Source organism: Oreochromis niloticus, linkage group LG6, assembly GCF_001858045.2.
Source record: "Oreochromis niloticus isolate F11D_XX linkage group LG6, O_niloticus_UMD_NMBU, whole genome shotgun sequence".
Lineage (NCBI taxonomy): Eukaryota > Metazoa > Chordata > Actinopteri > Cichliformes > Cichlidae > Oreochromis > Oreochromis niloticus.
In genome coordinates, this window is record NC_031971.2 from 1,929,165 (window position 1) to 1,943,281 (window position 14,117).

Consider the following 14,117-nt stretch of genomic DNA (forward strand, 5'->3'; position numbering starts at 1 on the left):
ACAAACATTGGGATATTGGCATAAATAGCATTACTTCAAGCCTAGGTTTGGTTATAGCCTTTGCTCACCCATCAGTTTATCTCACCTTTCCAATTAGACAGCATTTTTGTTTAATTTTCACAGTCAAGTCATAATTTATATGGCTACAAAAGGCCCTTGTCATGAAAAGAGAGACAAAACTTCTTCAAGAAACTGCTATGTTAAGTGTGTCCTTAATGCCTTTGTCTGTTTTTATTATGACATTTCAAGGGCAAGCATGTTTAATATATACCGAAAATAGATAATGAAGACCTCAAGAACTCAATACATGTTTATATGAAATATAGGCAGTATACAAAACGGAAGGGACTATGTTGAACATAATTTACACTTCGAATGAAATTAGCCCAGGGCAATAATTTGTTCTGTTAAAAAGCAAATCACTTACATTTAATAGAAAATGAAGTTATACCAGAGGTAACATTAAGAGTGATCGTTTTTCACATTTCCATCAGTGAAGGATGCGATTTATTTTGCTGTTACTCGTTCATTTGACTGTAACACCATGAGAATATAATGAAAATTAACATGTGCCTAAGGTGAAAATGATACAAGTTCATAAGAAGAAATGGAAGCAGATGCCTTTATATCTTCAACAACCCTGTGTTTATCACAGTTTGGGCATTTTTCATATCGTATAAGACGATTTTAAGCTAACCAGCTAGCTTCTAACCAGCAGCACAAACATCAGCTCTCTTGTGAAAAAAATAGCATACCAGAGTTCTTAAAAGCATACACTATACATAACAAGAATCACAATAATACTGCAATTAATATCGCTAATAGTATTCTTATTAGTATTATTATTAAACACTAAAATGCAGCCAGTCACAAAGCTTCAGACTGAAAATTTCATCAAAGGAAAAACTTAAAGTAACATGCAAACTTTCTTCACTCCATCCTCCATGTCTTTGTTGACATCCTTTAGTGCAGTATATTTATTAAAACAAAAGTTTTTCTTCACAGTTTCTTTTTTTTTTTGTCCAGTTCACAGCAGTGAGAACTCCTACTGGCTCAGGTTTCAGTATCAGCAGCTGCCATTGACTGAGCATAAAGAACTCTGATTGGGTCTCAGTCTGTTTGGCACATCATCCAATTGACTTCAGAACTCTTATGAGAATACTATGCAGGTGCACGTGCAAATGTGGAAATATATGTCAATGTATAAGCAAGGTGTGTTTCTGTTTATGCTGCAGCTTTGATGTGCTGACCTAGAAAGAGGGCTGGGAACACTTCTCATATACTGTAAATATTTACAGGAACATATAATTAAAGGGAACAAATTTAGTCCACCTCAGTTTGTGAAAACAGTATCTTGGGGCATTAAATAAGAGCTTCCATCCACTCCTCTGTTTTCACAGAAAGTGATCGTTTATAATTTGGCACTGATATGAGTAACATTAGCCTATTCTGCTGCCAGCGGGTTGCACTTTATTGTGCCTTTCAACTTTTACTTATCAGCAAGTTCAGATGTTGAATATACAGTCATAGATGCCATGCAAAACCAAAATACCAAGAAATATCTGTGAAAAAAGAGTGGTTTCTACAACAATAGAAGACTAAAAGACTGGGTTTTTAACTGGTTTCAGTTCAGTTTTTTAAAAATTATTATATTACAAACAAAGCATACTGACATGAGTAGAGTGCTACCAATTAATTGGGATTCATGAAATAGCCCTACTGAATGTCTTATGTGTGTTTGTGTTTTTAGAGCTTATTAAGGAATTTTAAATATCTTCACTTTGTGGAAGTGCAACGAGAAATGATCAAAGTACCCCTTCAATGTCTTCATGACAAATGACTGCCAATAGTTGCCAAACAGCTACACAAGTTATGCGACTTATATGTGTATTTTTTAAATCCCTGTTAGTGTCCATATTCAGTAAGGATATCAGTATAATAAATAACTGTACGTACTTAAAGTTGCTATTTTCTGCAGATGTATTTATGGATAAAACCAATAATATTTAGATAAGCACTAAAACTAACCTGGGGCTGATGCTTCACAGAACTTTGCTCTAAAACTGAATCTGACCTGCAGTTTTTGATCGTTTTAATTCACCTTCACTTAGCTGATTTTAATTCAAGCCTATGTTTGTGTGTGTATGTGTGTTTTCCCTTTATTTGACCCAGTTCTGACTAACTCTATTTTGTGTATATAATAATGGTTAAATCTGGCTATGGCTAAATCTATGATCCTGTAGTTAACAGTACAGCATGAAAAATGAGGAATGTAAAAACTGCCAATGTGCTGTTTACACAAGACGTTAAAATATATTTAACTGATTCAACATGATTTATGATTTTATAAATACACTATGCCGATCATTACACATTTAGAGCTGTGTGTCACACAGTCAAACATAAACCACTGTTAAGCTATTGCCCAATGAACAAGAGGAAAATGTAAACATATTTACAGTAATACTGCAAAGACTATAAAATATTCATGTTACCAAGAATCTAATTAATTTTTTTTAAATGAATCAGAATGTAACGTGCATCTTTGCACCATTAAATATTTTGGGGGATTTAGTTTAATTATTTAACATATCTTGGAGTGGACAGCGTTTCATGAAAGACTAGTTTAAATGCATTTTAAGCATTAGTAATTGCTTCATTTTAATCTTAATACTGATGAGTGGCCAGTTTCAGCCAGGTATAATTCACTTTCTCAGATTGCATTTGTTGATGCTTTCAGTATCACACCCTGCTCAGGTACTTTTTAACCCATTTCAGCCCATCCCTGCATATAATTTGTATGTTTTTGTAGTGTTGTGTTGTAGAAGTGTTTACACTGTGTACCTGTGGTTGCTAGTCCATGCATCCCTTAATCTGGTAAAAGTTTCCATTCATTAGGGATTTTCAGGGAAAAATAAGGAGAAAAAATAGGAACAATAGCAATATCATTATCTGCTACCACAATTGCTAATATTTTATGGATGTGATATTTCATTCCACCAGTCTGCTTTTATAACTGCTGATCACATTCCTGATTAATATTGTTATTGCGTTAGCATCATTGTTTCTTGTTGTCTGTACAAGAGGGGGAAAAAATCCATTAAACAATGATGTGTATTTGATTAGAAAACTGTCCACTGTGCTTGATTGCTTTTCATGAATTTGTATATGAACAGCCATTCTTCTCACTGATGGTCAAGTGACTCTCTTCATTGATGGGCAGGTCTTTGCTGAAGCCTGACAGCCAAGTGGTGGGTAGACATCTGTCCAGTCTTTCTAGCTGTAAGGCACTGGCTTGGATGTAGTCAGGAGAGATCAGTCATGCTGAGACTCATGGGTAATCCAGGACGGAGGTAAGCCACTGGAACACGACCATTCTCGCTGGTCGATCCTGTGATAGACAGACGAGCTTTGGAGCGCATCGCATCCGTGAATTTCATCTGTATAAGAACAAAAACACATTAGCCACATTTTCATCAATGACATGTAACCTAAAGCTGCATAGACAGGTTTAGAATCACCAGTTAACCAGTGTACTGAGAGGAAGCCCATGCAACTCCATTCCACCACTGTACTTCCCAATACTGGTCCACTTGAAGCGTTTTTTGTTGCACTCACCAAAGTTTCCCACCTATGTGCCTAATTTCATTTTTCAATCCTATGTTCATAGGTAATACTGTACAGCTGCTAACATGCCCTTTTTTAAGAGAACATGCTTTCTCCTGGAAACCCTTTTAAGCCTCCTATATCGCTGTGGTGGACATCGGCGATCAAGGCTCCAATACTGGCTGATATGGCTGATTACGACAACCTTGTGAACAGCCTATTTCACTTTCTTATATAACAACTAGTGTTGGGGTAGCAGGGTGTGCAAGATTCCTATTGGCTGTACTGGCCTTAGAGTTGTGGCAGCCAGACTGTCTTTGAACCAGTGTCTTTGTCCTAGAGCCCCCCAAGGGGTCCAGACCTGGATGCAACAGATGTTTTTCCTTAACTGCTGAAGTTAAGGAAAGACTGTTAGACAACTGTGCATTCAGCTTGTTGCAGAAACAAGAAGGAGCTGGGCTTTGAAACAGCTGTTGGGCTAGATGTGGACAGAGCATAGATTGTATGGTAACGCCTTGCTTTTTGACTGTTTTATTGAAATTTTAGAATATCCCCTCATCGGCTTTTGTTTTTTCTTTTTTATGGTAATATTTAACCATTTTTATCACTCTTGGTCCTATTACTATTTCAGGTACAGAGGTACTTCCATTTTATACTTCTGTTTTTATTTGTGGGGACTATAACCAAAACCTTTTACTAAAGTTTCTTTGCCCCAGTGTCTGTCTTTGGGCTCCTATAGGCTCTTTCAAACCTAGGTGGCATTTTGAGCATAATCAGAATTCTGCTATTTAGCTTGAACAGATGAACACATATGAACAGATCTGTGTGTAAATAATGTGTCTGAATGTTTTTTACACACAAATCAGTGTACAAATTCAGAAGTTCTTCAGACCATGCAAGCGACCACGATAGCCTGGTTGTCTTTTAGAATTTAATCACAAGGCTGAAATGAATACTTCTCCGACGACTACTAATTATTATTATTGATTTCCAGCATTCTTTATCTCATCTATCTTCTCTTTCATTAACTTCTGACATTGCTGGATGTTGTCACCTACAATCTAATTTCTTGGCACTATCACAGAGTTACTGGAGACTCTGCTTTTTTTTCATTGCAGTTAGTTGTCATCTGTGGCTGGCAGATCACGTGCTCCTTGTCATCTTTTCTTTTTTCCCCTTGTAGTCTGTTTTGTGTCTTTTGTCAGTTTAATGCCTCAAAGTGCTTATATAAATACAGCAGAAAAGCATTACATGAGAACCAGTCCATTTACCCTTTACTTGAGGCTGAGTGTCTCAGGGGAAACAATATTCAGCAACCTGTTGTTTGAGCTGGAGCCTCACTTTTTGGTTTGTTTATTCATTTTTAAATGGTCATTACTCCTGTGGACACACTCTGAAAAGCAGCCTTTTTTTCTGGCTTGCTCCTTGGACCTCGAGCACTATTTTAAGTTTCTTTCTCTTCGTTTTTGCTTTAAACGGCTTCTTTCTTACATATTTACCACTCTCCCCACTTTTCCTCCAGGTAAACTTATTTCCTTGTATAGCAAAATAGGGGTGTGCTGTATGCAGACTGGAGACAGCAAGCGCAAGCCCACTGACTGCCAATATGAGTCTAACTTAGCCTGATGGTAACATAGATAGGAAAAAAATTGTCTGGTGATTTCTGCATAGTATTTTTTTGCTCGGGGTAAGAATGTTTCCAAGTACATAGTAGTATTTCATTGTTTGGAAATTGCCTATTTTGTTTCTGTCATGGACTCATGAATCTTTCTGTTGCATTAAGAAATGACCTAAGTTCAAGCTCTGTATTGTCTGGGTTTGAATTTTGTTTTTTTCTTGTGCATCTATGTTTGCTAATTCTAGTTCCAGATTTTCATTACATTAGCTCCCTTTCATGTCCAGTCCATTCCTAGTTTCATCTGTGTCTTGTCTTCAGCGTCTCCTGTTGTAGTCTGTCTGGTCTCTCTGTCTTATCTGATTAATACATTTTGCAGTGCTTTCCCTGTGTTATCCCTTCCTGTTCCCTCAGTCTTCTGTGTTTCATCCTTTTGTCACTTCAGTCACTGATTTACCCATGTTTGTTTATTCCCTCATGATTGTTTCCTCCCTCGCAGTATGTCTTTCCATTTTAGTTGAAGGTTTGATTTCCTTTGTTTTGTTTTCCTTTGATTTCCTAAGTAGAGAGTTGATTTATTTAGTTTAATAAACTCTCTACTTAGTTTACTCCTCATGTTTTTAAGTACTGCATTTGGGTCTTGAATGCTCCAGACCAGCTACCTTCTGCTTTAGGCGGTCACACTTTCTGATGATCATGTAATCAAGGAAATTTGATTAGCAGTACCTGGATGCCTTTAACAATTTTCTCATTTTCTATAAATATATTACAAATATAAAAAAATAAAATAAAATAAAAACCCAATTCTGAAAAAATTGGGATGCTATGCAAAATGTAAATAAAAACAGAATGCAGTGATTTACAAATCTTAAAGCCAAATTTTATTCATAATGCAACAAGAAAACATTTTAGATGTTTAAGCTAATCTTTAATTTAATGGCAGCAACACATCTCAGAGTTGGGTAGCTAACTTCAGCATATAAATATCTGGGAACTAAGGAGAACAGCTGATGGACTTTTGAGAGAAAAATAGTCTCATTCTTGTCTGATTGTAGGTGCTCAACAGTCCTGGGTTGTCTTTGTCATATTTTTTTCATTTATGACACACCAAATGCTTTGTATTGGTAAAAGCTTTGGACTGCAGCTAGGACAGTTCAGCACCTGGACTCTTCCTCTACAAAGCCATGGTGTTGTAGTAGATGCAATTCAATACTTTTCAATACTGATGGTACCTTTCCTTTCCAGATATGCAAGCTGCCAATTATATAACGACTAATGCAGCTCCATACCATCAGAGAGATTGGGCTTTTTTAAAGTGAGCCCTGATAAGAAGTCAGATGGTCCTGTGCCCCTTTAGTCTGGAGGATGCAAACTTTTGATTTTCAATTTTGATTATTTTGATTCATCTGACCAGAGAACAGTTTTCCACTTTGGCAGAGTTTAATTTAATTGAGCTTTCGTCCAGAGAAGATGGTAATATTTCTGGAATACATTCACATGTGGTCTCTTCTCTTCATGATAGAGCTTTAACCTGCATTCTTGCATGGCACTGTGAACTGTGTTCACTGATAGTGATTTTTGTAAATGCAGTGCTGCCTGACAGTCTGAAGATCATGATCATCCAATAGTGATTTCAGGTTCTTGTGCACAGAGGCTTCCCCAGATTCTCTGAAACTTTTAATGATATTTACTGTAAATAATGAGATATTTACACTGAGGAACATTATTCTGAAATTGTCACACAATTTGTAGTTTTATGATTTTGATTTGTATTTTTGCAAACTGATGAACCTCTGACATCTTTCTTTCTGAGAAACTCTGCCTCTCTAAGATACTATTTACACCCAATCCTGTGACCTTTTCATTAACGTAGGTAGCTGCAAAATGGTCCTCCTACTTTAAATACTTGATGTGTTTTCACTGACTGATTGAATAAAGTATGGGGTTTAATAATAACTGCATTCTCTTTTTATTTATATTTCATATAGTGTTCCAGCTTTTTTTGACACTGGGGTTGATAAATGCTGTATAACGCTCAATACTACAGCAATTGATTTAAGATTTTCAAAAGACTGCATGAAATGATATGAAACTTTTTGCTTTTCTTAAGATTATATATTGTATATAATGTATATAATTCCATTAATAAATTATATTAATGGATGGTGGCTGTAGGCCACTAATTAAAAATGCATGCCATGGAAGAGTGCCAAGGCTCAACATCCAGTTTTATATGTGATTTAAGCACTCTGTTATTTGTGTTCTTTTGCCAATAGCACCTTTTTTGTTTATTCTTAATCAAAAAGATAAATTAAAATATAGGTTTGATTAATATGTTAACAAAGAAATAGAGTCTGATTAGTGGAGATGTCTGTTCTAACATCTAGATTTTGTGTGTGTAGACATGATCCATCCATCTGTCTTTTATATACATGTCTGGGATTAAGATAAGAACTGTGTCACTATACTTTTGAACAAGAAAAATAATGTTAAATGTTGTAATTAATTATGCTCAATATTGATCAGAATACAATCAGTTAAATATAAATTTTTTTAAATTTAGCCAAAAGGATAGGAGTAAGGCAATATAATAATGACAGGCCTAGCTCAGGCTGAACTGAGAGGCTGGGTAGGTGAGGCCTTGAGAGACAAGAGGGTGTGTGCCACTCTGATCATTAAATGTCTGACTTTAAAAATACACAATTGAGGGGTGATGGTGTAGCTCAGTGCGTGAGCAGGACACTATACACCACATGGCTAGAGAGCAGTAGGCCTGGGTTTGAGTCTGACCCACAGCCCTTTGCTTCATGTGTTCCCTTTTTTCTCTCCCTGATTTCCTGTCTGTCTACAATGTCTCTATCCAATAAAGGCTAAAAGCCCCCCACCCAAACAATCTAAAAAATATATACAATTTGGTGAAAAAGAAAGTATTGAATACACAGTGATTGTGAGAGTTTTAAAGAGAAAAAGTATTTGGAATAAAAGTGATTATGCTAAATTGAATGTGCAAATGAAATCTAAACTGAATGAAACATGAACTGAAGCTGATTCATATTGGACTGAATGTTCAAATTTAACGCAATTTTCCATGTTAAATTAGAGAGATAGAGAGAGAGGACGAGAACTGACTGAAGATCAGTGGATCTCATGGAAACACACCTGATTGGTTAATTAGATAGCAGAGAGAGAGAGGTGGGGGGAACAGGACTTGACAAAGCATCTCACAGAGTGCCTGGAGGCGTTCTGTATCTCTTCCCTGCACCCTGTGAGATGAGCAGTTCAGAAGACTGAATCTCACAACTGAAATTCCAGCAGAGACGCTAACAGGGAGCAGACCACCACCCAAATTGTGGACTTGCAAATAGAGCAGGGCGATATGACCAAAAATATTTATCACGATATACATTTGAAAATTTACGATAACGATATAACTGACGATATAATTGACACTTGACAAAATACTTTACAACTCCACAACTTTATTAGTGCAAAAACCCCCATCAATGTATTTTCACTTAAACAAGCAGCTGTTTTTTATGTGCATTAAAGTTATACAAAAATGTAACAGTGCAAATTCCTTGCGGACAGTTTAACCAAAAGGCATTTCCAGTGGAAACTGGCCGACATATCCTCAGCATAACCATGTATAATATCCACAAAACTTAAAAAGAGGTTATACACACACAATACGGTAATATTATGTTGAAGCACAGTACGTATCACTCTGCGAGGCGCCTGCCTACGATAGCCGTAATGCTCCGACAATCCATCAAGCGGTGCGGCTTCGTAGCTTAGCAAAGTCGTACTAAAACATTTGACAGATTTTCGAGCCCCGTCTACCACATAAAATCGTTTCGAGGTCAGTAAACACAACCAGAATTCATACATAAGGCACATGGGATTATAAGGGACACTGTCGATTTTCAGGAAAATCAAAGGATTGATTTTAAGTGTGCCGTATTTTCCAAACAACACGGTAATAACGACGGCCCGCTAGCATGCTCTACCAAAAATAGTGCTTTGTTGTGTATCTGACGAACGAAAGCTAAACCAGTTCCACACCACTGAAGTTGCAGCATTTTTACAAACCAATTCTGGTTCATCCGTTTCATTTAACGATCCACTTTCGCTCTTCTCATTCTGCGTCGCCGCCATGTGTGTATGTAAACATAGGCACTGTGCATGCGCGTTTTACCCACATTCTATCGCGATATTTCATTTTCCTATCGTTGCCCAAAATTACACCGGTATTACCGTGAACGGTCTGATATAGCCCAGCCCTAATTGCAAATTGGACTTGGCTCTGTCTTTGCTTATCATTATCACTGCTGTGTTGGTGTTTTCAGTAAAATAGAACAAATTTTCAGATGTGCCCATCTCTCCCCTAACCTCTTTCCTCCCAAAGAGAAGAACGAAATCAGCATTAGCTCAGAGTAGGTTAATTAGAACGGATGTTAATTAGAACGGATGTGATTTGGTTAGCATTTTGTGACTGTTATCATTTAATTCTGCTTTTGCTTTGTTCCTTTTGCTTGCTTTAATAAAACTTCCTGCAATTAAAGTAAAAAAATGAAATTCACAATGAACCAAAAGATTTCTGATCATCAGAATCTCACTTAGCGTGCTCTGACTTTCTCCCCTTTTGAAAATGACTGAAGTGCACTGCACACACTCCTGGCTTTGCCTTGTTATTATTTTTCACTGAATCATGGATTCACCAGGATATTCCCGATTACAACGCATCTGTGGAAGGCTTCCACATTGTTCAGGCCAACAGGGACAACACTACATTAAGCATAAAGGGAGGGGGCTTGCTGTTCTTGTTAACAATCGGTGGTGTAACCCTGCTCACATAACAATCAAAGAACGGATTTGTTGTCTGGACATTGAACTGTGTGCTGTTGGACTAAGGCCGTATTATTTGCCCAGGGAATTTACCCATGTGATCGTGGTTTCTGTTTATGTTCCTACCTCTGCTGAGGACTTGCCGAGTTTGTAAGCTTCTGCACCGACTCCATTGCCCCAGCTAGACTGTCTATTGTTACCCAAACAACAAGCCCTGGTTGACTAATGACATCAAACCCTCCTAAATGAGAAGAAGAGGGCCTTCAGAGCAGGCAATACAGAGGAGGAGAGAATGGTTCGGGTGTTATTGAAGGGCAAGAGAGAACAGCATGCAGAACAGCATGAGGGAGGTGTGAAGTGGCATGACGACCATCACTGGATTCAATCCACCCAAAAAGAAAGGAGCTGGGCACAGTGAGGACACACTGTAGTAAATGCTCACCCCCCTACTGATTTACTCATAGTCACTTCACTCTCTCTCCACATAGCACCATAATCTCTTGTGAAAGGCCTGACACCCCTCCCCCACCTGTCACTTTCACTCATGACCAGGTTCAGAGACAATTAAGAAGGCTAAACTGGTCTGCTGGACCAGACAGGCCCCGTCCCCGTGTCACCCTCGCAGGTGATAAGCTGACAGGAATGGAGGTGGATGCTTCTATCGTGTCCTGGATTGTTGATTATTTGATTTGATATACCTTTATTAGTCCCACAAGGGGAAATTTCATGTTAAGGCTGCCGACCTATTGCACGCAATGGCGGCGCCATCTTACCCTCCAACCATACATACATTACACAAAAACATCACATGGGGAAGACAGGTCAGAGAGGTATAACAATGGAAAATGCACCACATGAGGAAAGATAAGGAGAAAAAAATAACCCCTCCCAGACTGAGCTCCAACAGGGAGATCAGTTTGAGAACAGAAAAAAAAACACCTCTGCACATAGCACATGAAAAAAACTCTTAATACACCAAAGAAACACATGACAAGCAACAGGGGTGGGTAAAGGGTGAGAGACAGCTGATGTAGACAGCACATCCGGGCCTGCAGCTTGTGCGCTGGTCTCCTTGATTACCTGACAGGAAGACCACAATATGTGGGTCTTCAACATTGTGTGTCTGACAAGTTGATCAGCAACATGGGGGCACCACAAGGGACCATCCTCTTTCCTGTTCACCCTCTACACCACGCACTTCAGCCACAGCACAGAGACCTGACATCATCAGAATTTTTCTGATGACACTGCAGTGGTTGGGATGCATCAGTGAGTACCGGGCTGTTGTTGACTTCTTTGTCATGTGGTGCGAGCAGAATCATCTGCAGCTCAATGTGACAAAGACCAAAGAATTGATTGTGGACTTTAGTAGGATCCGGAAACGTGTTCGCCCTGTTTCGATCCAGGGGGTTGGTGTAGATATTGCGGAGGACTATAAATACCTCGTAGTACACACTGATAATAAACTGAACTGGGTTAAAAACACTCCCCCCATCCTCGTAAGGAGGTGGGTCTGGTATTCTTGGCCATCAGCTCCTGATTCTGTTGTCTACAGCTAAGCATCTTCTGGTTTTTCATTTTAATTTTTAATTTACTGGGAGTCACTTTCTGACACAGGAATCCAGTGCTGCTGCTCCCCCAATGTCCTTCTCCATGCAGATATAATGACCTCACATGGTCTTATGCTGAACTGCCTCTATTCTTTCCTCTGTTTTTTCTTTTCCAAACACACAATCATCTCCCACATTTTTGAAGCTCGTGTGGGTCATCAATCTTGTCCCATAAGGAATTTCCACCTGTTGATCTGTAGATAACCTCTCATGTCTGCAGATATTTCAGGGACATTTCAGACCCACGCCTCACGTAATGGCTCACTATTGCTCTGGAGTCAGCATCTGATAAACCCCATTTCCTAGCCGGTGTCAGCCTTAATGTGGGTTTGGAGGATTTTGCTTTTTTCTCTAAAGGTTTCACCCTCATGGCTATAGGAGAAGGGGATGCTGATGAAGTGCTGGTGGAAACAGTTTTCCTATTGGCCAAAAACTAAAGTTTTGGCTAGGTATGGTGTTAAGAAAAGAACTGCAGAACAACACATGGTGATGGATTTCGTGAAAAAGATGGAAATAGCTGTGGTGAACATGTGCTGTGAACAGTGTTGCGTTACGTATTTAAAATACAAAATATGAGTAACTGTGTTCCGTTACGGTTACTATGCTGGCATTAGGCTGGCAGTTTCACCTCTTTTAATCTGTTGCCATCCATGCCTTCACAAGTTGATAAGATAAGATAAGATAAGATAAGATAACCTTTATTAGTCCCACACGTGGGAAATTTGTTTTGTCACAGCAGGAAGTGGACAGTGCAAAAGTTGTGAAGGAAAAATTAGAATAAGATAAGAATAAATAAATAAACGGCATCATCTGTAAGTAATATTGTTTGTTATCATTGAGACGACTTTGTACACAACAAAAGTTCCCATGACACTGAAAATTCTGACTTAAAGCACAGCATAGCTTGCTAACCCATTAATCGATGGCTTAATGGGGTGGGGCGATCGTGGCTCAAGAGTTGGCAGTTTGTCTTGTAATTGGAAGGTTGCCAGTTTGAGCCCCGGCTCGGACAGTCTCAGTCGTTGTGCCCTTGGGCAAGACACTTCACCTACCGCCTACTGGTGATGGCCAGAGGGGCTGATGGCACGATATGGCAGCCTCGCTTCTGTTAGTCTGCCCCAGGGCAGCTGTGGCTACAACTGTAGCTGCCTCCACCAGTGGGTGAATGAATAGTGGAATTGTAAAGCGCTTTGAGGGTCTCGAAAAGCGCTATATAAATGCAATCCGTTATTATTATTAATTTTGTTTTGTAGTAAACCTCTAAAGCCAAAAAACAACAACCAAAACAGCAGCAACCAAAAAACAACTGTTACCTAACAAAGTCTTTCTGGCAAACCCTGAAATCCATGAGCAATTGTGTTAACATTAGCAATGTAAATGTTTATAGTAAACAGACTCTGGGCTATCTCATATAGCAAAATGTTGTCTTAAACTGATACGACAGGCTAAATGGTAAAATTTTTAACACACTCAAGCCTGAATCTAAAATCTGGGGCAAAACGAAGGAAAAAACTGAGATAGACTTTTTTTTTTTTTATCCATGATGGATTCGCTCTTAAATTTAATTGCCAACCAAATCCCATGGCCATTCTAATGCTGATTCTGTCAGGTTTCTCTTTGTTAAAAGGGAATTTTTATTTCCCTTTGTTACCAAGGGCTTGCTCAAAAGAGAATTATTGGAATTTTCTCTCTTATACTCTTATAAGGGCTTGTAAACTCGCATCATCACAGGTTATCTATCGTTAAGGCAATTATAGGGTTGTTTCCAATTAGGTAATTAATAGAATAACTCATATTTTGTGTTATTACCAGTCTCAATTATTAGGGCCACCTAATAAAAACTGACATTAAGTCACATAGGAGTATTCTGTAAGTCAGTTAAAGAGGATGATTGGCTATTAAGACAAGAGTAGGAGAAAAGGATAACGAACAGACAAACATAAGAAAAAGTAAAAGGGCAAACATCGAACTGAGGGAGAAGGAAAAGGAGAGGGCAAGGACAGAAAGGAAAGAGGAGTGGAGTGGAGAAAAAATGGGAGCCAAAGAAGAGGAAGAGAGAAGGAAGAGGGATGAAGGAGGCAAAAGAGCTGTTGAAAAATAAGTAAACGAAGGAAAAGAGTACCACAGCCATACATAGTTTTGATCTTTTACTTTAAAGTTTAAAAAAATACTTCATTATTGTCTCAGTGTAAGTATTGTTTGTTAGGAAAAATTGCTGCATTCACATCATACTCTGAACACACACTGGCTCATATCACAATGCAATGCGAGACTCAATGGCAACTTTTGTATTTATGTTGTTCACAGTCAAAAACAGTTCATGTATGAACTATGACTGAATAATGCTTTATTAATTATAAAGTAAAATGTCACTTTTTAGTTTTTCATTTCAGAACAAGCATCTTTTTTTAAAATTTAAACAAAAAGTTTGCTCTATTGGT

At 38.3% G+C, this 14,117-nt stretch overlaps 1 protein-coding gene across 5 annotated transcripts in view; it reads right to left on the reverse strand.

The window, feature by feature from the left end:
- Positions 1 to 211: 211 nt before the first annotated feature.
- glur2a (glutamate receptor subunit 2A) overlaps positions 212 to 14,117 on the reverse strand; it is a 123,221-nt gene continuing 109,315 nt past the window's right edge. For 2 of the 5 annotated variants that reach the window (XM_005457612.3, XM_005457610.3), the window contains one exon: positions 212 to 3,440. In XM_005457612.3, coding sequence (XP_005457669.1) covers positions 3,306 to 3,440 — 135 coding nt within the window. In that variant the 3' untranslated portion in view covers positions 212 to 3,305. 5 annotated transcript variants of the gene reach the window in all.